The sequence below is a fragment of the Netta rufina genome (assembly GCF_964035555.1).
Source record: "Netta rufina genome assembly, chromosome: 1".
NCBI lineage: Eukaryota > Metazoa > Chordata > Aves > Anseriformes > Anatidae > Netta > Netta rufina.
Window position 1 is genome coordinate 45,864,447 of NC_140123.1, and position 21,603 is coordinate 45,886,049.

Consider the following 21,603-nt stretch of genomic DNA (forward strand, 5'->3'; position numbering starts at 1 on the left):
TGAGGTGAAGCAACAGATCTGCAGGGACATGAATGTTCAACAACTGGTACAATAAGGTCTTTTCCTCATCAACAGGTTAGCAGGTTCAGATCATGCTCATACAACCAAACCTAAGCTGCTGTTGGAAAGTGCCAAACCTACTCTTTTCTGGCTTGTAGAACCGACCAGAATTACCAGTACCAGGGTAAGGATCGAGCACCTCGAGGAATGACAGCTGCCATTAGGAAGGGAAAATTTGAAGTGCAACATAATTAGAGCACCCTCCTGAGCAAAAAACTAAGGCAGGTTGTATCATACTTCCCACGATACTCAGGAACTTTATTTGCATTTGCCCAGTAGAACCATTGTGGTTTACCTATGAAATTATGTTACAAAAAACTGTGCAGCAGTACTCAACATTAAAGAGAAAAACTTTCTGACATTTTAAGCTGTCATTCAAGATTTGGGACTACTATTAATAAACAAATAAACATGATGAAATAAGTAAACTGCGGGAATAAGGGAAGACATACATTTAAAGACATACATACTCAGTCCTTACCTCTTCTTTTTTTGTTTCTTTTTCCTGGTGCTGAAAGAACTCTACTTTCAAGCTTCCTGACGATGGTTGCTCTGGTGGAGGTAGATAGCTTTTTGTATTCACAGCATCAAACAATTTTTCCACAAATATCTGAGTTTCTAAAAGTAAAGGAAGTATGAAAATAAATATTCAACATTCAAAACTTCAGTTAATATTAGTTTTTAGAAAAAAAAAAAAAAAACACCAGAAAGTTAAAACAGTGAATAGCACTTTAGCATGTTTTTTAATACTCTTCTTTTATGCTTTGTATTTTAGAAGGAGCTTTACAGAGTCAAGAAATGTCAGTAACGACAATATTTAATAAAGGCTTCCAATCCCTGAGTTTTTAATGTCTTTTAATCAACTATCTGGAATAATACTTTTGGAATATATACAAAGCTTCGCTGCTTTTAATTCAGGTAATAATTCTTACCATCTTCAATTTTCTTTCAGGAATACCAGTAGACAGAAAACATACTTAATAAAGCTTACATATTGTGCTATACACCTGTTTAAAATATATGTATCTATTTATGCAAATAGAATTACATAATTCCAAGTAGTAAAGCTTATAAAGAGATAAACACAGGATTCTACATTAAAAGATTGCTTAAATTTAACCAGGCAAACTTTCACTCAGGCTTAATAGCTAAATACCATACCTTTTTGAAGAAATACATCCAACTGATCAACACACAATGCCTTCAGTTCCTTCTCACTTTTATCCTTCTTTACCAAAGCCAGAACATATTTAGCTAGGGCAGATGGATCTGCATCGCATCTGAAATTGAGAACACATAAAACACAGAATCCATTAAATTACAGAAGTGAATGTCTATAACTGGTATGACCTGTATCATATAGAGGGCCCAAACCTTTCCTAGCAAAGTAATTGAAAGACACCCATGGGTATTTTCTAAGACTCAGTCCAGATATGAAAAATCACAAGTATCACATTTTTCTTCAGAGAGATGATTCTCTACAAGTGACATTTCCAAACAATATTCCAGAGTACTTTAGAACAAACTAGAAAGATCAATTTAGAGTGAAACAGCTTCAACTGCTCAACGGTCTTAAAAATACAAAAACTACAACAAATACTTCCATAATTTCTCAATTATGGAATCTGTGAAACCTCTGTAGCACTGAGTGACTGGTGGAGAAAAAGTCTGTCTATAGAATTATAAATGAATTAAGTGATACATTAGAAGTGAGTGATAATATATATATAAAAAAAAAAAAACGGAAAATTTGACACTTGGATGCTAGTGATGTGATACAGACAGCTAGCTTGTTTGGCTTATGAGCAAAGTTAATAATGGTGTTTTAAAAAAAATAGAAGAAGAAAGACACTTGCACTGATGTGTCCTAACTGTACATTCTCCCTATCAAAAATAACTGCAAAACAAGTAATATTAAAGTATGCTCAGGGAGTTGCTCTGAATGTGAGTGTCACACGAATACTGACTGCTACAGCAAATTATGTCCACAGTGACTGAACAGAACAGCAACTCCAAGTCTCTTCCACGTTAAAACTCATGAAATTTCAACACTGAATCTTAATTAAAAGTCTGAATGTTGTTAATTTAACTGACACATATTTTAGATGCTGGAAACAAATCCTTCACAAAATCATGCTACTTAATTCATTTTCCCAAAGAAGCTCTCTCTTGCACTGCACCCAACATCCTCTGCACAAACATATCCACTAAGCAAAGAAAGCAGATCTGTCAGCATATATCCATCCTTAGGAGATCCCCTGGATATCCTGGGCCCAGCATGGAGTACTCTGAAGTTAAAGGTCAAAGCTTCAAACATAACTCAGCATCCTCCAGAAAGAAGGTAATAACAGAACTTCATGCTGTAAAAGCAACCTGAGCTGCTAGGGGACATAGCACAATTTTCTGTGTTAGCCTGCATTACTCATAGATACAGGAGATGGGAGTTCACAATCGGCCTAAACTCCAGAAGAGCACACACTAAAGCAACAAAATGCAGATGCATACTGTTAATCAAAGAAAAAAACTGCACACACACAAAAATTCTTCCAGAACCTTTGTCTTCCAACTACCACATCGGTTTGCCCCTGCTCAGATTTAACAATTCTTTTACCCAGCAAGAAAACGCTGCCCAGGCACAAAGACATCTTGAAAACAGGCACAGAGCCTTACAGGTTGAGAACAGCAGAACTGCATGACTACTGCTGATCCACTGCTAGCACCGAGCACATCATTTCACCAGACTACCTGGAGGCCTGGGTCAACATGTGCCATGAGGCATGTTGGCTGCAGTAAGGGGTGTCATCTTGTACAGCCCCCATGAGGCCAGAATTCTAGCATTTCTCCACTTCTCAACGGTTGAATTTGCAAAATTAATATTCGATTGTTCCTTAATCCGACTTTAATGTCACCACAGAAGCTTTGCATTCTTCTCCCAGTTTAAAGCTGAATCATGCTTCAAAAAAACTGTGCCATTTTCATACTGTATATCCACAGTCACAAGAGGAAAATCATTTGGGTAGGAGGGAACAATTTTCACGTAATAATCCTTAAATTTCTTCTTCTCCACCTTTCAATACTTCATAAAACTCAGATAAAACACTACAATCTTTTTTTTTTTTTTTTTTGAAATTTCAATTTCCCCAATTTGTTTTTATACAATAATACAAAGTCAGATATCAGTTACAAATGTGCTACAAATCATTTAGATGACACATGAATGCACACAAAACTATTTAGTGGGAAAAAAAAAAAACGGCCTAGAAAGTAAAAACCCACTGATGTCTAATGTTAGCTACTGCAGTTTATTTTATTTAATTCTCCAGCTACTACAGTAGCAACTATAAGATATTAAGTACTAAATTTACTTTAATTTTTTTTCTTCCTCTCATAAGCAGAGCAGAAAATATAAAACCTTGACTGGAAAGCCATCTAGATTCCAAAAACTTTAAAACATAGCACACAGCAGTTTAAAAATAACAATTAGTGCTTTTCTCCCCTATCCTCCAAGGCTATTATCTATCCAACAACGATCTCAGAATTTCATTCCATCCACTCAACTCCAAGGAAACATCCTCAATAAAAACGTACATAAATGTGCTTTTCATTTCCAGAAGACAGAACCTCATTCTCCTGTGGCACTGTCTTTGCATTTATCATTCCATATGTGATACTACCACACATTATGATGCAAAACAAATTTAGTGAACTCTGTTATCACCATACAATATGTAACTGAAGAAATTCCGCTGTACACAACAGGAAGAACTTACACGTTTTCAAGTTAAAACTACATACTTTGGCTACTCAACAAATTTTATTTTTTTTCAGGAAGTACTAAAACGGATGAATTATTTTGAATCACCGCCAATTAAGTGATAAGGAATATAATGTACAGTGCAGTTGAGATGGCAAAAATGTTTTTGTCAACTAGCAGAATGATTTTGCGATTTTTTTCTACTTTTTATATAAAACTGCAAATTATGCTGAGAAGCTGACTTCTTTCTTGATGTGACTTGAAAGAGAAGCTACTACTTCTATGACTGTTGTTCAAAGCTTAAAAAAAAAGAAAACCAAAGAAAAAATGATTGGTTTTCTCCACATTGTCATGAAGACCATGCTTGTTTCCGTACTAGCATCCAGATATATTTAATGAGTTTTTAGTATGATCTTTCACTGGTTTTTGGAGTCTTGTATAATGTTGTTTTCTTAAGATGATGGAAAAATCAAACTGCTAGCAACGTAAGTGGCAGAAGAGAGCAACAAGAGGCCTCATCGTGTTACAAAAGATGTTTAAATTTACCGAACTGTGAATCCAGGAGGTCACCCTGACATTTTCTGCTCTTTACAGCTATTTGAGTTCTGGATATTACCTTTCATGTTTTTGTTTGGGGGAGGGCTGCTTCACATCTATTTTTTCACTCTGAGATGATTCTGACATATCGTGTATAAACTCTCCATCCTCCACTAACTTCAGTCAGAATCTACTGGGTTTTTGATGGAGGGCTTGCTGGTACCCAAGTCCTTACGTTCTCTAGTTTAACACTACACTCTTACAGAATATGAGCCTTTGCCTGTGAATAATAGGCAATATACTTGCAGTATCTCTGCTGTGCGCACATGGATGTTTCATGCATATTGAGCTAGCTTTATCACACTTTGTGAGCCTGACTTGTATTTTATACTCTTATACTTGACAATGGTTTATTAAGCGATGTCACTCTGAAGAAAACAGGCCCCCACACTGAGACAACAGCAAAATACAGTGTAGCACAAGGATTCTTCACACTGTATATAGCATGTTGTCTTCTTGCAGGTTAAAAAGATCAATAATAGTGTGAAGAACATCCTTAATCGACTATTGAGAAAAATTAGAAAAATGAGGCTACCACCTATGCATTTCAAATAGCTTAAGCACCATTTCAGAATTCAATATCAATTTATATTTCAATTATAGCATTTACTGAATAATATACTTTCAATTGTTCAATACAGGTTTGAATCCTTAGCTTATACCACAGACCTAAACAGAAATAAATATGTGCATTAAAAATATGTTAAATTTAGATTTAAATTCATTCTTATGCTAAAATTTGGTTACTTGAAAAAAACATTAAAATGCATTTAAATGTGTAAAAGAACATTTCTCAACTTTAAATCCTCTATCTACATTCCTTCAAGATTTTGTAGGGCAGTGCTACATGCCTCGATAATCGCATAGATTTCTATTTTTTTTTTTAATCAAGCAACCAAAAAACAGTTGGCATAATCATCTGAACTAATTTTCACTTTAGAAGAACATTCCAATGCCTGCTACAATTAAACACTACACCACATTTTCTTTCGCCCACTTACTAGATATATGATCTTAACCAGAAATGCTAAATGTTTTTACTTCTAGTATTGCTTTCTTTACAGGGTTTGTACTATATTAGTCAAAAATGGTGTGTCTACTGCTCTATGCTAGACAAGGGAAATTACTCTGGAAATCCTGCTTTAATAAACACTATTTCACATACAGGCAGAGATGGAAAAATACTCTTGCTAGAGCTCTACATGTTCTTCAGGGAATGATCTGGATACTTCCAACTGCTAACCACTGGAGAAAAGCGTCAAAAAGGAAAGTAATGGCCAATCAAATACTCTGCTCAAATGCAGGAGCAAGAGCTGGTAACTACAACAAAACTCAAGGAAAAATTCAAGGTGCTTCTTTGAAAATCCATCGCTTCCAATCTCATCTGCTTTTGCAGAGATTATTTCAATTCACCGTTTCAAATAAAGAAAAAGCAGAAGAGGAAAACTGAAGATGTAAAAGCATTTTTAAACCATAAAAAGATGTAAGTAACCAATGCTTTGAGGATTGCACTTCTCTGCACCATCTTTTTTCCTCTTCTAATTTATTTTTAATTTCAAAGTAAAGTAAATTTTAATACTTCTCAATTCTTTAAGCACCATTCAACCCATCAGCTTCCAATATTCAGATTTACATATTTTAAAATACAGAATGCTAAATACATTGAGAACCCACTTTAATTTTCATAAACACATTCAATTACAAGCATCAAACCAAATTAATCTAAAAATTCAGTGGGTGTGAAATACATTCAGAAGTTGTTTGCCAAGAAGTTTCACTGGTGTAGCTGTATACACAAAACCTCTTACCAACAGCAAAGTTTATACTGACTTGAAAAGACTTTGGCAAAATAGCTAAAAGCAATTCCACAAGGCAGATAAGCTAAACCAGCAAAATACCTTTGTACATAAATATTGCAAAAGAATCATTTTCTAAGACACTGAATGGAAACACAGTAAGTATCTTCCAAGTTTTAAGAGTGAACAAAACCAAACTTTGCCTGCAGTATGCTAAGGACACGTTTTACCAGGTTGGTGCCTGTGAACATGTTTAAAGATCAGCAAATACATATAAACTCAAAGATACAACATTCTGTTTGAGTATTTTAAATATAAGACGAAGACAGATCTGAAAGTCTCTGTTGGGCTCAGTATCCATCCATCAATTGAGAACTTCAGGTATGTCTCCCCTACAGGGCCCTGAACTCTCCACCAAGAGAGAGATCCCAAATACTGTACGTAAGGCCACTAGGACTCCTGTTACAATTCTTGCATCAACTGAAGGGAAAACAAAAACAACAACAAACGCCACACAAGTGATAAATTCTTAAAACATGAGGAGAAAAAAATGCAAGGAACTGAGAAGTGGTAAGAAGAGTCAAGAATAATAAAATGATAGTTATGAGGTTGATGAGAACGTATATGAGTATTTCACATATTGAAGTATCTTATTAATGCTACCTGTCCTACTCCAATCTGATTTCCCCATAGGATGTTGTGGAATAATTGCCAGAGTTGATTTAGAAATTAAACTGATATTCACATTTTAAAGAAAAGGTAGAGCAGTGAAGATGCTTCCAGAGTGGGGTGTAGCTGCACTACCTAAACATTCCCTAGGCCTCCATCCTTAAGTGTTGGCCATACTAGAAAAATTTGGTGTGCTGGCTCTAAGAGGAACTGTATACAGGGTGGAGTGGAGTGGAGACACTGCAGCCAGGCTCTGTGATAAAATGGGAACTTGAAGGTACATCGGAACCAATAGCTGCATACCTCCTACCCTGGGCCAACGGCCTGCGATGTTTTTGACAAAATGCTGTCCTTCTGGTGAACTTCTCATCATAATGCCAAAACAGACCTCCATCCCAGAGGCTACCTGCCTCCAAAGGTGGCCACACCTCACTGAGACTGTGTTTTAAACTTTTCTAGTCTGTATCTTTAAAAGCAAAGTGAGAAAATTTCAGGCCTTAGTTATATATAACTAGAGTCACTTAAACTCCACGTAAAAGATTGAAAACTATATAAATTATGTTAAGGGAGAGAGGGTGTTACAGAAGATACCATCGTGTAAGGGAAGACACCTTCTGATTTCCGGGATTGGTCGTTGACGGGCTCAGCCCCCCCCGGGTCACCTTTGGGCAAGATTCAAGCACTTGCTTATGCCAAGTGCCCCCAGGAAACTTAGAAATCTCTGTAGTCGCTTTCCATCCTTTAACACATTTGTAGCCAGGTAGTGTTACTTTAGGTATTTGCATGTGCTTTGCAGACAGTGAATTTATCACTGGCAATCCAAAGAACCTGTGTATGTACCTGCTGCTTTAATAAATTGCACTAGTCATTAATCCAGCCATGGTAGGTCTCATTGAACACGACCAAACTCTTTAAGCGTGGCCGTGGGACGTGACTAGACTGAGGGTGTGCTACGTTATTTGTGAATCCGTAATCGTGATAGTTCAGTGCCCTGAACAAGACTGGACTTATAACGATGCACTGGACATCACTTCCAATTACTTTAACCTTTAACATAACAAATGCCTTCCAATACAAAGCACGGGGGAAGTAGAGATGCATATTCTTGGTATCCTACGTATATACCAAGCTGAAGCGTTTTAAAATTGTAAGCAGTTTGCTTTAGGAAAGGTCTGAAATATCTAAAAATCAGACATTTTCCTCCTCTCAAGACACACACACCACATTTGCAGTGCTATAAAGTTCTTCATGTTGCAATTTATCATTTAAGTCAGTTCTCAATAAACCACAAAGCCAGTCTGAGATGCAACTTCAAAAGTGTAATTTTTTTTCCTGTACGTAATAGCCACAAAATTTGGTGCAGACCTGGCACTACGGTGTTTCAGTAAATACTTTAAAAATCATTTTAGTGAGAGAAAAATCCTTTATTTTGTTAAAAATCTAACAGGCATGGCAAAACAAACTGGTTTACATTTTACAGTTAATGAACAACAGATTAATCATTGCATAGAAAGTGAATTTTTGGCAGCTTTTCACACCTTTCCTATGAAGGGAAGTTTAGTATTTCAGTGTCTACCCTCTGATGACAATACTTGGTCCTTCCATGCAAACTCCTAAAGGGAAACATACCTAAGAAGTGTTGAACTATAGGGCACTAAACCATTTTACTGGGGGGGGGGGGGGGGGGGGGGGGGAAGAAATCCCAAACCGAAACTGTTGTAAACTGACAGTTTTTACAAAATGAATTATTACTCAACTTGGGGGCAAAAAAAAAAATGTTTGGTGGATGGAGAGGAACAAGGATAGAGCGGAAACTTCCATCAAGTCTCCTTGTAACCCAAATGCTGGTCAGTCATTTCCAATCTTTTTCATTGCTTTCCTTCAATCTAATGCCAAGAACCTCAATCTGAATTTAACTAAGCTAACTTTGGAGACAGCTTGTGCACACCCAACTATTTTTTTAAGAGGTAAAAGAAACTACATGAGTTTTTTGTTAATTCTTTTTTAAATAAATGTACCTTTAAATTAATGTACAAAAATGAATGTACAAAAAGATAGTGCAAGTCCTTAAATTTGTTAAGGAACTAGTTTCAACTACCACAACAAATTATAACCACAAAAGCATGCCTGAAATCCTCCAGGCAGTGAATGGTCTTTCTGAAGAGAAAAGAGCATGTAGCTGCATGTTATTTGTCTCACTCTAATCCTCAGAATTCACAACCTAAACTCCATGGTCTAGTTTTGTTGCCTAAAGATTAATATTTATACTTCTCTAGGATACTGTTCAGTCCTTGACATTAACCAAGGTGGGCATGGCTATGTTTGAGGGCTGAGAGACATGCTTTGTATTTACACGGCTGAATGTGTGCAGAAAAATTAGTATGCTGCTCACTGGACAAAGCAGCAAGTCTAACACAGGCAGCTGTACCATTTGGTTGTGTTGCTACCACATAAGATAGTATATTCCACAATCTGTAGAAAGCTGCAGAACTCAAAAATTAAACTGAATGACAGACACATTCAGCAAGGTCTGAATTTTATCTTGAGACAGTGCAGTATATGGGAAGGACAACTCTCGTAATGCTCACTTTCGGTAACTCTTTACAAGCATTGATATACTTCAGGAATGCAACAGCCTCCGACGCTCTTACACAAGCTACTGATGTCATTACAACAGTTTGAAGTTACAATAGCCTAATCTTACAAGTTCATACAGGTGCAACCTGCAACCAACAGCTTAAAAAGCCACCTCAGGACTCAAAAGAGCTTTCAAGAGGCAGAACAGCCACCAGCTTGCTGGTCATCCAACACGTGTTCAATGTTGAAAGCAAAAATCATTGTTGTATCTCCAGAGCCTGAAAGGCATCCAAGGGATTCTATTTTGCTGGTAATGAATGAAAATCAGAAGAGTCTGATGTAACAAGAATAATTTTCTCATCTTATAATACTGATATTGTCATTCTATCACAGTACCTTTTGAAATAAGCATAACCCCATCAGCATCAGAGGTTAGGAAGGTTCAGCTCCAAATATAACAGCTCTCCGTGAGCCAGGGGTGCCAACGAGAGTTCAAACAGATGCATTAGAATAACCAGCGGTAAAAATGCTACAATGCTGAGTGTTTGTGACTTATACTAGTTATAAATACTTTAATGTAAAGTGTTAGCAGAGGAAGTTAAGATAAACATACACTGCTTTTGAACTTCTTAGGAAATTTCTTGGGAAATTAAAGTGAAGACTCCTGATGGGCTGACGGGTATTACCAGCTGGATGGTAAGCAACACGTATAAGGAAAGGAACGCTGAGGTTTTGCATTTTGACTTCTTTCAGTATTTATTTCTTATACCATTGATCAACCTCCTTTATTCACCACTTTCCTGAAGTTAGTGGGTGAACAGAACTAACCAGTAGTCAATAATTAAGAAATGATACAAACACACAAAAAATATGAAGATTTAACAGAGAAAGGTTGAAAAACATGGCAAACAAATAGAATAGTGAAGGCACAGCTGAATACCAGCTTGTTTTCCATAAAATATTCCAGTAACAAATAAAATATTCTTTAACAATTTGGATTTTGTTCCCTCTGTTAAAGTAGTTACAATGCAATGATCATTTATAGAATTAAATGATGCAAAAAAAGCTTCCAATTTTAATGAGGTATGCTTAAATATCGTATAAACAATGTTTTACATTTTTGCCATCTTTCTTGCAAGTCTGACTCAGTAAGTGAACAGACCTCAGAAATGTAAATATAATAAAGACAAAAAATAGATATGGGAACCTTAATCAACTTTTACCTAAAACACAATGGGCCAGCAAAAGATTTTAATTAAATGTATTTTACACTAAGTAATTAAAAATAAGAAAATTTTTCACTGTGAAGAATTAGGGCAAGGGGGAGAACGTTACCATGTCTTATAAGGCAAAACAGAGTGCAGCATTTGGACAGAAATTTTTTTTAAAACTCTAAATTAAAGAAAAAAATGTAGAAGACCTGCCTACATGGGACTCTGCCAAGCCAGATCCTGACATCCTTGCAAGAATATATACACAGTTTATATAGGATCTGGAATGCACTTGCAGAAAAGAAATCCATCACAATAGATACGGCTCAGCAAAGACTTTGCTAGCACAGAAATTAGAGGTGACAGGCATGAGGTTAGATTCCAAGTTTACAATTACCTTCAAACACTCTACAGGAGCCATACCATGGACAAGAAGTTATATAACAATAGAAACTTAAGCACACTACAACCTGCAAGAAAGAAAGACGGCTGTTGACACAACTACCTTCTTTACAGAGCTGGCCTCAGCGAAGCATACTAGATGGCTCCAGCCAAACACAGAGCACCTACGGCACAGAAGTACTCCCGGTACTTTGTTTACACTGGTACTACATTCACACACATGTAGCAATCATGGCTGCATGCACATTTTGTGATTCTCTAGGCACCAAAGTCAGCTTTTCAAAGTTACTCCCCAAACGACAAAAGCAACCTCTGCTTTGGAGAACTGTACAAAGTTACTTACTAGAGAACTACCAACCCTCAAGTTGAGCACAACAGCACTTGCAGTTTCTGCCCTCCTGACAGGAGTGTTTGTACGGAGGGTCACCGAGGCTTTGATGCAGGCATTAGAGAAGTCCAGAAAGTTTACCAGAGAAAGGGGAGGGAGAGGTGGAGAGAAAGAGAGAAAAGTACAAACAAAAAATCCCCGAACTAAACCCTCTGTCATCCCCCTCTCCCAAGCTTTCTTGTCTATAAACAGTATTCCCTAAAGGCCCCATACGAGAGTAACCCAACAACCAAAAAGGCCCTGTCTATACAAATATATACAACACTGGTTTCATGATACTTAAAAGCTGTTGTTCCTGCTAATTCATTTTAACATTTTAAAGGTAAAACTTTCTGATGAAAGGAAACAACCATTATGGATTTTGACATTTTCTAGTTCTGGAATATACACTTCAGAAACATCTCTGTTACAGCCTTTGGGTTAAGTTATATACAAAGTTGTCTATAAAATTGTTTTCTTCTTAAGAACATTTCTCCCCTTGCAACCACCAAGAAAACAGCTCCATAAAGATCTGATATGGTGATATATTTCTTAGTGTAGTTAGGAAATCCAGTTGCCTATCTTGCAGCTAAAGGTTTCTGAAAGAGCCACAAGGTTGAACATCTGTCACTTTTGTTTCATTAAAAGGAAAAGAAAAAAAATATTTTCAAACTACGGTAAAACCACCAGGTGCCCAGCACTTAGGGCCTTATTGTACTAGTACTGAACTGACACTTCCAAAGAAGTAAATGCATACTAAAATTTTCATATGGCCAGAAGCTACGGCTGTAGGTATACATTTCAGATACCTGAGATCAGAAGCATCTCCAAGAGTATTTGACTGCTAGGAAAAGACAATACTTCTCTGCTAAATCCAGGGTTTAATGGGATAATGCAGTTATATAGGACACTGCACAAAACTGAGTGACAGCTGAGTTTATCAGTTCCTGCCGTTTTTTTCCTCCCAAAATTAAAAATTTAGAGAACTCAACATCCTCCATGTCAGCAAATTCCCTACCCCACAACATATTTTCCAGCATGGGAACCACACTTGAACTGCTCACGCGTTACATTTAATTTAAGAGAAAAACGTGCCTGAAAAACTGATCTCAAAACCTGAAAATCCTGATTTCACTGTTTAACTGCTGTTACTAGCAGACAGCAGATCAATACTCAGACAAACAGAGGAACATCAAACAACCTACCTGGGCTTGTTACCAGGATAAGAAATTACAACTATACACCACTAATGAACAGAGCCTGCAGAGAGGATGGAGGAACTACATTGATCTCTAACTAAATAATATCTGACAAACTTTTGTTAGTTTTTAAGATTATAAATAGGAAATGTATAAACCAGTGAAGTACAAACTTCAGCTCCTGATGTGTAATATGCAAGTACAGAAAAGCAGACTAAATTCATTTGGACATGGATCTGCAAAATTAAAATAACCTGACACATTTACTCAAGAAAGGGATTTTGAAGTCAACTGAAGCCCTGCTGCAAACGTTAACATCAGAATTCCATTTTCAGATTTCACAGAATTTGACAATGCTCATGAATTGTTTGTGGCTAACAACTCAATCCCCAGCACCTTCATGAGAAGTAAGCATGCAAGATTCAACATTTCAAACTACCAGCACCTATTTTGGAAACTATGAGGTTTTCTGAAGTTAAATATTACCTGTTACAAACCTCTCAAAGAGCATGCTCTTAATATTGATATCAAACTGCTGATTACCATTAAGAGAATATTCCTGCAAGAAAGCATTCAATTAGTAATCAGGAACATTCTGCATTTGAAGAATGATGACGGTAATAGATCAGCTGGATCCATTACCACAGAACAAAGTATGCTTTCTTGTTTTAGTAACACCTTACAGTTAGGCTAAAGGAAGGTTATTCACCTTCTTCACAAGAAAAACAATAAAAAAAATCTTACCACAGTCTTAAGGGTCGAGCGTTTTGTGTAAATGCACCCAGAGAAATTTATTGCAGGCCTAATTCAAAGTCCACTGAAATTAATCTCAAGAGTCATCTATTTCAGTTTTGTTTGGATTAGGTCCCATGGAAAAATGAACCACCTTCCTGCAAAAAGCCCAAGTGAAGCTCTCCTGAAAGTGCCACAGAATTTTAGTTCCTGCGCCTTACTCAAGTTATTTCAACATGAGCCATACAAATTGTATGTGTACATACATATACTTAACTAATGTTTATGGAAGCCATAAACCAAATTTTCCCTCCCCCCCATCCATTACTGTCAGAGTAAAGCCCATAGGGACCACGCATCGCAGAAGAAAAGTTAATACCAGAATTAGCTTATAAGCTCTAGTTCTACTGACTCAAATCAAGCTCTAGAAACTTAACATAGCTCTGTTACAATTGTGTTTTGTAATGTTAAGTCAAGAGCATGTTTTGATCTCAAATATCTATAGGCACTATACTTCCAGAAGATGAAACCTTTTAAACTGAGTTCAGGTATTGATGCTATTAAAATACCATCCAGAGAAGGAAGGTGTGTATTACACGGATTATTTGCAGTAGAGTCCTAATTACTCACGTGGATGTTATACTCAGAGGCCCAGCAGGTACTCACAAATAAGCAAATTATTCTCTGGGGCTCCTACTCCCAAGAGCTCGTCAGAACTGATGCAACAGCGAGGGAAACGCCAGAGTGTCAAATACTCAAAACGACCACGAATGATGGCTGAAAAATATTGGGGGGCAGACCCCAGAAACGCAAAATGCCTGTAGTATCAGACGTGATCCCTCTCAGAGAAGGGCACCGCACAGGGTGGCAGGCCGTGGCCATTACCCTGGCCTCTCCGGGGGGAGCTGCGCGGGCTGCACACGCGTTACCTCCCGCTTACTCCGGGCTACAAAGGGAGCCAGCACGGGCGCTGCCGATGAACGTGGTCGCTAGGGGGAGAAGCTGCATCCTGAAGAAAAAGACGGTCCTAGCCTACCTACCTCCCAGCCGAGGACTGTGCCGGGAGAAGCGGGGGCACGGCACAGCCCCGGGCCCCCACGGAGGGGGACGAGGAGCAGCAGGAGGACACCTCCCGGGGTGCCCTCCCCTCCCCTGAGGATCCCCCCCCCCCTTTTTTTTTTTTTTTTTTTTCCTCCAAAGGAGGATTTTATTTTGGAGGGGGGGGGAGAGGAGCAGGAGGGGGGCGAGGGAGAGCGAGGGGAAGGGTCGCGGCTACTCACATGGGCTCCAAGGTTTTGCTGAGCCAGGATTTCAGCGCCTCGAAGTTTTCTATGATCATTTTAACCACCATCCAGAGCGGCCCGGGCCCCCCGTCTCCCCGGCAGCAGCAGCACCAACAGCAGCACCACCACCACGGACAAACAACGACGGCGGCGGGGCCCGTGCCGTCCCCCCGGCCGGGACCCCGGCTGCCGCCGCGCCTCCCCCCTGGCCCCCCGAGGCTGAGGCCGAGCCCGAGCCCGCTCCCGAGGCCGCCTCTCCCGGTTCGGCGGGGGCCCGAGGCCCAGCGCCACGAAGGGGGCGGAACCGAGTGGCGGCGGCTGCTCCCCGCTCCTTCGCCGGCAGCCGCGGCCCCGCGGATCCCTTCCCTTTCTTTTTCTTCTTCCCCTTCCCTCCTCCTTCTCCTCCTCCTCCTCTTCCTCGGAGGCGGCCGCCAGGCACGACGAGCCCCGGACCGCGCCGCGCCCCCCGCCCCTCCCGCGCCCCTCAGCCGCAGAGCGAGGCGGAACGAGCGAGCGAGCGAGTAGCTAAGATGGCGGCGCGGGGCTCTCGCGAGGAGAGCGGGTCTCGCGAGGGCTGGGCGGCGCGCGGGGACGGGAGGGGGGCCGGGCCGGGCCGGGCCGCGGCTGGGGGCTGATGGCGCTGCTGGAGGCTCCTAGGGAAGAAGGGAGGGAGGGAAGGAGGGAGGAGCTCGGTTCTCGCTCCCCCGTGGCACAAAATTTCTCAAGTGGCACAAAAAAAAAAAATGTTTACAGATGGAAAATTAAAAAAAAAAAAAAAGTTTCTTTTAAAAGAAAAAAAAGTAAAAGTTTCTTTTAAAAAATAAAGTTCTCAGCATTTTCCTGACCAGATCTTCATACCCCATGTTTTTATACTGGTTAGAGTAAAGATTACTTTAAAAAAAATAAACTTCTCAGCATTTCCCTGACTAATTCGTTATATCCCATGTTTTTCTTACTGTTCAAAACCTCGAGGGAGGAGGGAAAGGTATTTTACACCCACCGGTGTCCATCCAGGTAAAAAACCACCAATTTGGTCATCAAATCACTAGGGTTGGAAAAACCCTCCAAGATCATCTGGTCCAACCATCCCCCTATCACCAGTATCACCCACTAAACCATGTCCCTAAGCACCACGTTCAACCTTTCCTTAAACACCTGCATGGACAGTGACACCACCACCTCCTGATCACAGTGTAAAGCCTAGCATGGCATTTGGCACTGCTCTTGGGAGCACAATCCCAGCAAACACACATATTGATCTCAAAATTGAGGTTATCCATACGGCTCAGGCCTCACAAGGTATGTTGAAGCTCTGCTCCATCTCCCCAGCCTCAGGCTCATGGGTTGGGCCTCCAAGAGGAGAGTCTGCAACAGTATGGGACCGGCCTGTGAGACATCTGAAATAGCAATACGTGCTACTTATGGTTTTTTTTGTTGTTGTTTTTGTGTGTGTGTGTGTGTGTGTTTTTCTGTACCGCACATTGACTGAGTAGTAAACAATAATGCCTGATGTGAGATTTCCTTCCTAGATTCCATCAGACTTCTGAAAGGTTGGCATCAGTCCTAAGAGGAGTGTTTCATATAGTTGATAAACAAAGGCAGATATCTGAGGAAATCATTCACTCTACCTGTCTGAGGACAGAAAGGATGACTATTGAGCTGCCTTCCTGTTTGTCTCAGGTTTTGAGGGACTTTGGGTGATCAGGCTAGATTAGGAAGCAACTTTGGTCGTGGCCAATCTGTCAATTGATCAATGTCCTAATGGTCTATCTCTGTCACGTGAAATCGGGATAATAGCAAAAGTAGTTCTGGAGAGCACTGCTGATGTGTTCGGACAGATTAAAAATGCCTGGCTGTTTTCCTGGTTTGGGAACTCCTTCAAGATTTTCTGCTATCTTCATTCACCGTGTTGATGGCAACCCACCACAGTCTGTTGGTACTTATTTCCCCTTGAAAAATCTCAACTATACCTCTCTGCATCTCGAACAGAGTACAGTTTGTAGGCTATTTTGATCCTTATTTACAATTTTTCACTCTGTTTTCAAGAACTTCACCTCTGCAGAGAAAGTGTTAAGAAGTCTGGTATCTATGATAGCTAAATAAGAGTTGGAGGAGGATATGGCAGCTGCGTATAATTATTTGTACTTTGACTGTTATCTTCAAAATTTGTTTCAAAACTAGAAAGTCTAGCAAGCCAACCAAATAAACTGCCAGCTTAGTGGAGGACTAAGTGAGGACTTTCCAGTTACAAGATACACTCTGATTTCCTTGTATAGTGGAGAGTGAGCAGCATATCCAGTCTGTAGACAGAAAGATATTCCTGATATTCGCCTGACATTCCCTGGAGGCTGTTTTTTACACAAAGGCCTCGGCTCACAATCACCAACTTGTAAGTAAATTCCCCCTGAACATATAAAAAGGGACACTAAGCTTGGGATTCTGATCTGTCTTTGAAGGGACAGGCACATAGAAATTAGGCATTATGATAAGAATCTAAATTTGTTTTTGGATCTGGCCATTAATCCTTTGCAAAAACCAGTGTCTAGTGGAAATAATTCAGGCAAACACTGTCAGTCTGCTTCACTCTCATCTTTTTAATGACCTTTGATCCTCGAATATACAACAGCCAGCAAGAAAACACATCCTCAAAGTCTTCCCTTCATAAAATGTTTGGATATAAGCATGGTAGTAACTTTTCTGTGATTGACACCTCATTTTCTAAACTACTATTCAGAAGCACAGGACTGTAAGTAAGTGAAATTTGTTATCCACAAAAGTATTTCACAAGCACATTTTATGCACTGCGTAAGACTTGTCTTCATGTGGTAATTTATGGATGTTATTGTGTTGATATAAGCATGGTATTATCACCCTTCTGTGGCAATATCAAGAGTAACTATAATAAATAATTACAGCTGCTAAGATTCCCTGCTCCAAAGTTTGCAGAATAAATCTTAAGGCCCGATAAAGATTTAGATCCAATATATTCTGAAGTGACCACAATGTTCTGTAGCATTTTTGAGGCAATCTTTATTTAACTTCATGGCAGAAATTAGAGGAGTGCAAAGTGAAAAAAAGTATTTATTACATCTGAGAAAAAAAAATCTCTGTAATATAAGGTGGTTTCTGTACGTAAGGTGGTTTCTATTTAAGACACAGCATCTAAAGGTGTTTCTTAACTATAACTATTTCTTGATAGTTTAACAAAATACAAAATAAGGAATAGTCTTTGCTTTGCTAAAACTTTAGTCATACATGAAATCAGCACTTTATCAAAATAAATAAATAAATAAATAAATCCTGGAAATCATGTTTAATTTAATGGGATTATTTAATAATAGAGATTCATTGCGATGGGTTGAAGTAATAATTAACTTATACAATGTCATATTTCTGTAAGACAAGTAAGCTGTTATTTCTCCGGTAGCTGTTCAATGTAAAGTTCATAAACTATCCAAGGGGAAAAAAATAAAACAAAATGTCATCCTTACCTATACAATGAAAATCACAAAGAAAATACCAATGAGAAGAATTAATCTTTGAAAAGACTAGAAAGCAACAAATGAAAAATTAAAAACGTTGTTCTTACACTCCAGTGATAAGAACTTTTGGAAGAGGTGGAAGGTACTGTGAGAGAGGCTATAAAAGCCAGGGAGCGAAGCAAACCTCCTTATGCTGTTTCAGCAGAAGTATCCTAAGAACTTGAGTCAAAATAAGAGGTATCTGAATCCTCAATTGTGTCTTCAGATGGATCTCTGGCTGAAAATGGAGTTGTGAATGAGGAAAAAACAGCTTCCAGGATGAAGGGGAACACAGGAGACAACAGGGCTTTCAATCAGTTTGAAAATGCCTTGAGTAATGGTTCTAAAATGTGCGATACAGATTCTCACTTAAATTTACTAAATGCAGACAGTATTTGCCATAAAGATGGTACTCGAGGCCACTGTCTTAATAAATAAATAAATAAATAAATAAATAAAAACATTTTAATTTAAAAAATCAGTTCTTGTTGTTAAATGATAGTGATATACTGTAGGTATACATGTATGTATGTGTACATGTGTATAATCAATAGGAACCAAACATTTAATTGCAACTAAATTACAGATATCTCAAAATACAGAAATAGACATATACCATCTGCATTAATACAAAAAGTGTGTTTTAGCATCAATAATCTTAAAATATAAGTACATTGTCAAAATATAATAATTGTTGAATCTAATTTCCTTATTTATTCATGCATCAGAATTACCATTACTGATTCCTAATAGCCCTTTTGGCTTATCAAAACATTGCTAAGTTCTTCAGAGTATAGATGTTTTCATATATCTCTGGAATTTCACAGGTTTGATGTGTGCCTAGCCTGTAGTAGTCTTATCTAATGCAATTTAGTCACTTTTGGTTTCTAAAAATAATGAGCTGTGTTTATGCACATTTTCATAGTTTAGCCACTTATGTTAGAGCTGAAGATTGCCAGACAAGACAGAGATAACAATCTTTTTTTCTTTTTCTTTCCAATTCCTAACTGACTGCTTTCCAAAGCCAAAGGGATTTTGATCATAGACACACTTTGTCAATGTGTAAAGCTTGGATTTTTAAGCATTAATATTTTTTTGAAAGGTGTCATTTTTTTTCAATATCCACAAATCTGTATTTAACTCAGATTTGTCCTTCAAAGTTGTTTGTTTGTTTGTTTGCTTGCTTGCTTTTTCTAACAAAAAAAAATGGCTATAAATGAGGATAAATTTTAGGAACTTTTTATCACTCAGTGTTTTTGTCATAAATAAAATATTTTTGTTTGTTTGTTTGCTTGCTTGCTTTTCTGTGAGTTTATTTTTCTGAAGCTACCACACTGCTCTATAGCATTATGAAATTCCTTAATTTACCCACCTAATGCTTCATATTATTATTATTATTATTATTATTATTATTATTAAGTAGGAAAATGAGATTGCATAGGTAGCCATTCATTTCTGGTTGTAGCTTTTCTACTTGTGTACTAGTTTGCACGGTAGACCCACCAGTTCCAGCCATGAAGCCTGTCATATCTCCCAGAAATCCAAACAAATGAAAGAATATAAGCATTGCAGGCCTCAGGAGTATCTGACAGAAGATCTGACAATAGAGTTTCATGTCCTTGCAATACACCATGCCCTGTAGCATGAGAGCATTAGCTGAAATAGCAGGGTCAATGAAACTGGATGGCATCAGAGTGGTTTTATGGAATAAAAATATCTTTTTATGTTGTTCAGATTTTTAGTTGGCACTTTCTATGAGTTTTGGGTTTTGCTGATAGTTGCTCTTTAGATATGTGTAGATGCACATCTTACATCTGTGGAATTACTGCCTTTGCTCTGCGTAGGAGAGGTCAAATGATACTCCTCACGATATTTTTTATCTACCTCACATACTGTAACTGTGCTCAGCTCTGGGGTCCCAGCACAAGAAGGACAGGGAAGTATTTGAACAAGTCCAGAGGAGGGCCACAGGGATGATCAAAGGGCTGGAGTACCTCTCCTATGAAGTCAGGCTGAGGGAGTTGGTGTTGTTCACCCTTGAGAAGAGAAGACTCCAGGGAGACGTTACAGCGGCCTTCCAGCATTTAAAGAGGGCCTACAGAAAAGCTGGGGAGGGACTCTGTCAGGGTGTGTAGTGATAGGACAAGCAGTAATAGTTTTAAGCTAAAGAGAGTAGATTTCATTTAGACATCAGGAAGAAATTCTTCACTCAGAGGGTAGTGAGGCACTGGCAAAGGTTTCCCAGAGAAGCTGTGGATGCCCCTTCCCTGGAGGTGTTCAAGGCCAGGCTGGATGGGGCTTTGAGCAACCTGGTCTGGTGGGAGGTGTCCCTGCCTATGACAGGCGGGATGGAACTAGATGAGCTTTAAGGTCCCTTCCAACCCAAGCCATTCTATGGTGCTAGGATTCTAGGATCTACTGTATCATTAGATATTTTTTCAGGAAGCATAAATATGAGCTGTGAGGAGAATGTCATGGAACAGGTGTGTTTCCTCGTGAATACACTTACTAGTACAGCAACAGAGTGGCAGGTTGACTTTGCATTATTTGATTGTGCCTCAGAAAGATCGGTGTTTTTACAAATGTTCACTCATTTGCTTTTTACTTTTGAATCCTGCATGGGGCACTGAAAAAAAAAAAATGAGGCATTGCCACTTAAAAACTGGGGCCTGTAAAAGCTCTGAGAAGAGCAGGTGGTCTGTAATGTCACCCTCTAATCTTGAAACCACACATTTTTAATCATGAAATAGGCAGTGAACATTAGATGACTTTCTGTGACTATGGTCTTTCTATACCATAGACCTAACTGATGAGCTTGTATATTGCTCCTGCTTTTTGTTGCTGCAGGAAGCAGCCAGGTGATAGAGCTGGAAAAAAGGACTCTTGGGTGGCCCTGCTTGAGCAGGGGGGTGGTTGACCAGAGGGCCTCCAGAGGTCCCTTCCAGCCTCAGCTGTTTGGTGGTTCTGTGAAAGGCTTCTGTCTGGTTGCCTCTAAGCCAGGCAGAGTTGAGGCTCTGTTTTCCGTCCCTGTGTCTATCTTACAGATGTGCTGGGATGGACAAAGCACTTCCATAAAGAATAATCTTGGGGCCTGACTGTACAAAGGGCACATATAACCTCTCTCCATAAAGTTACTGGAGTTACTGTGTTTTGTTCCTTTGCCTTATTTACAGGTGGAGAATCAGTCTCATGCATTTATATTTTTAGAATCAACAGCTGAGCTTTTTAGGTATTCCAAAAGTATAAGATTCCCAGACTAACAGATTAGTGGATATTTCTGAAAATGGCTATTATGTTGTCCTGCTTGCTGCAGTTTTCACATACGTAAGCTAGGGACATTGGGGATAATCACCTTCATACACCATTCAGTCACTATCCATGACTGAAAATCTGTGAGTTGTTATTTTTATTCTTAATTTTCTGAACACCTGAGTG

General features: G+C 38.9%; 1 protein-coding gene across 3 annotated transcripts in view; it reads right to left on the reverse strand.

Annotated features, from left to right (window-relative positions):
• The window catches only part of RBM26 (RNA binding motif protein 26), a 52,003-nt gene extending 36,960 nt beyond the window's left edge, over window positions 1–15,043 (reverse strand). For all 3 annotated transcript variants that reach the window (XM_084305116.1, XM_084305117.1, XM_084305118.1), the window contains exons 1-3: window positions 14,645–15,043; window positions 1,222–1,340; window positions 542–678 (exon numbers count right to left, since the gene is read on the reverse strand). In XM_084305116.1, coding sequence (XP_084161242.1) covers window positions 542–678; window positions 1,222–1,340; window positions 14,645–14,715 — 327 coding nt within the window. In that variant the 5' untranslated portion in view covers window positions 14,716–15,043. The remainder of the gene's footprint in view (window positions 1–541; window positions 679–1,221; window positions 1,341–14,644) is intronic.
• Between the last annotated feature and the right edge of the window lie 6,560 nt (window positions 15,044–21,603).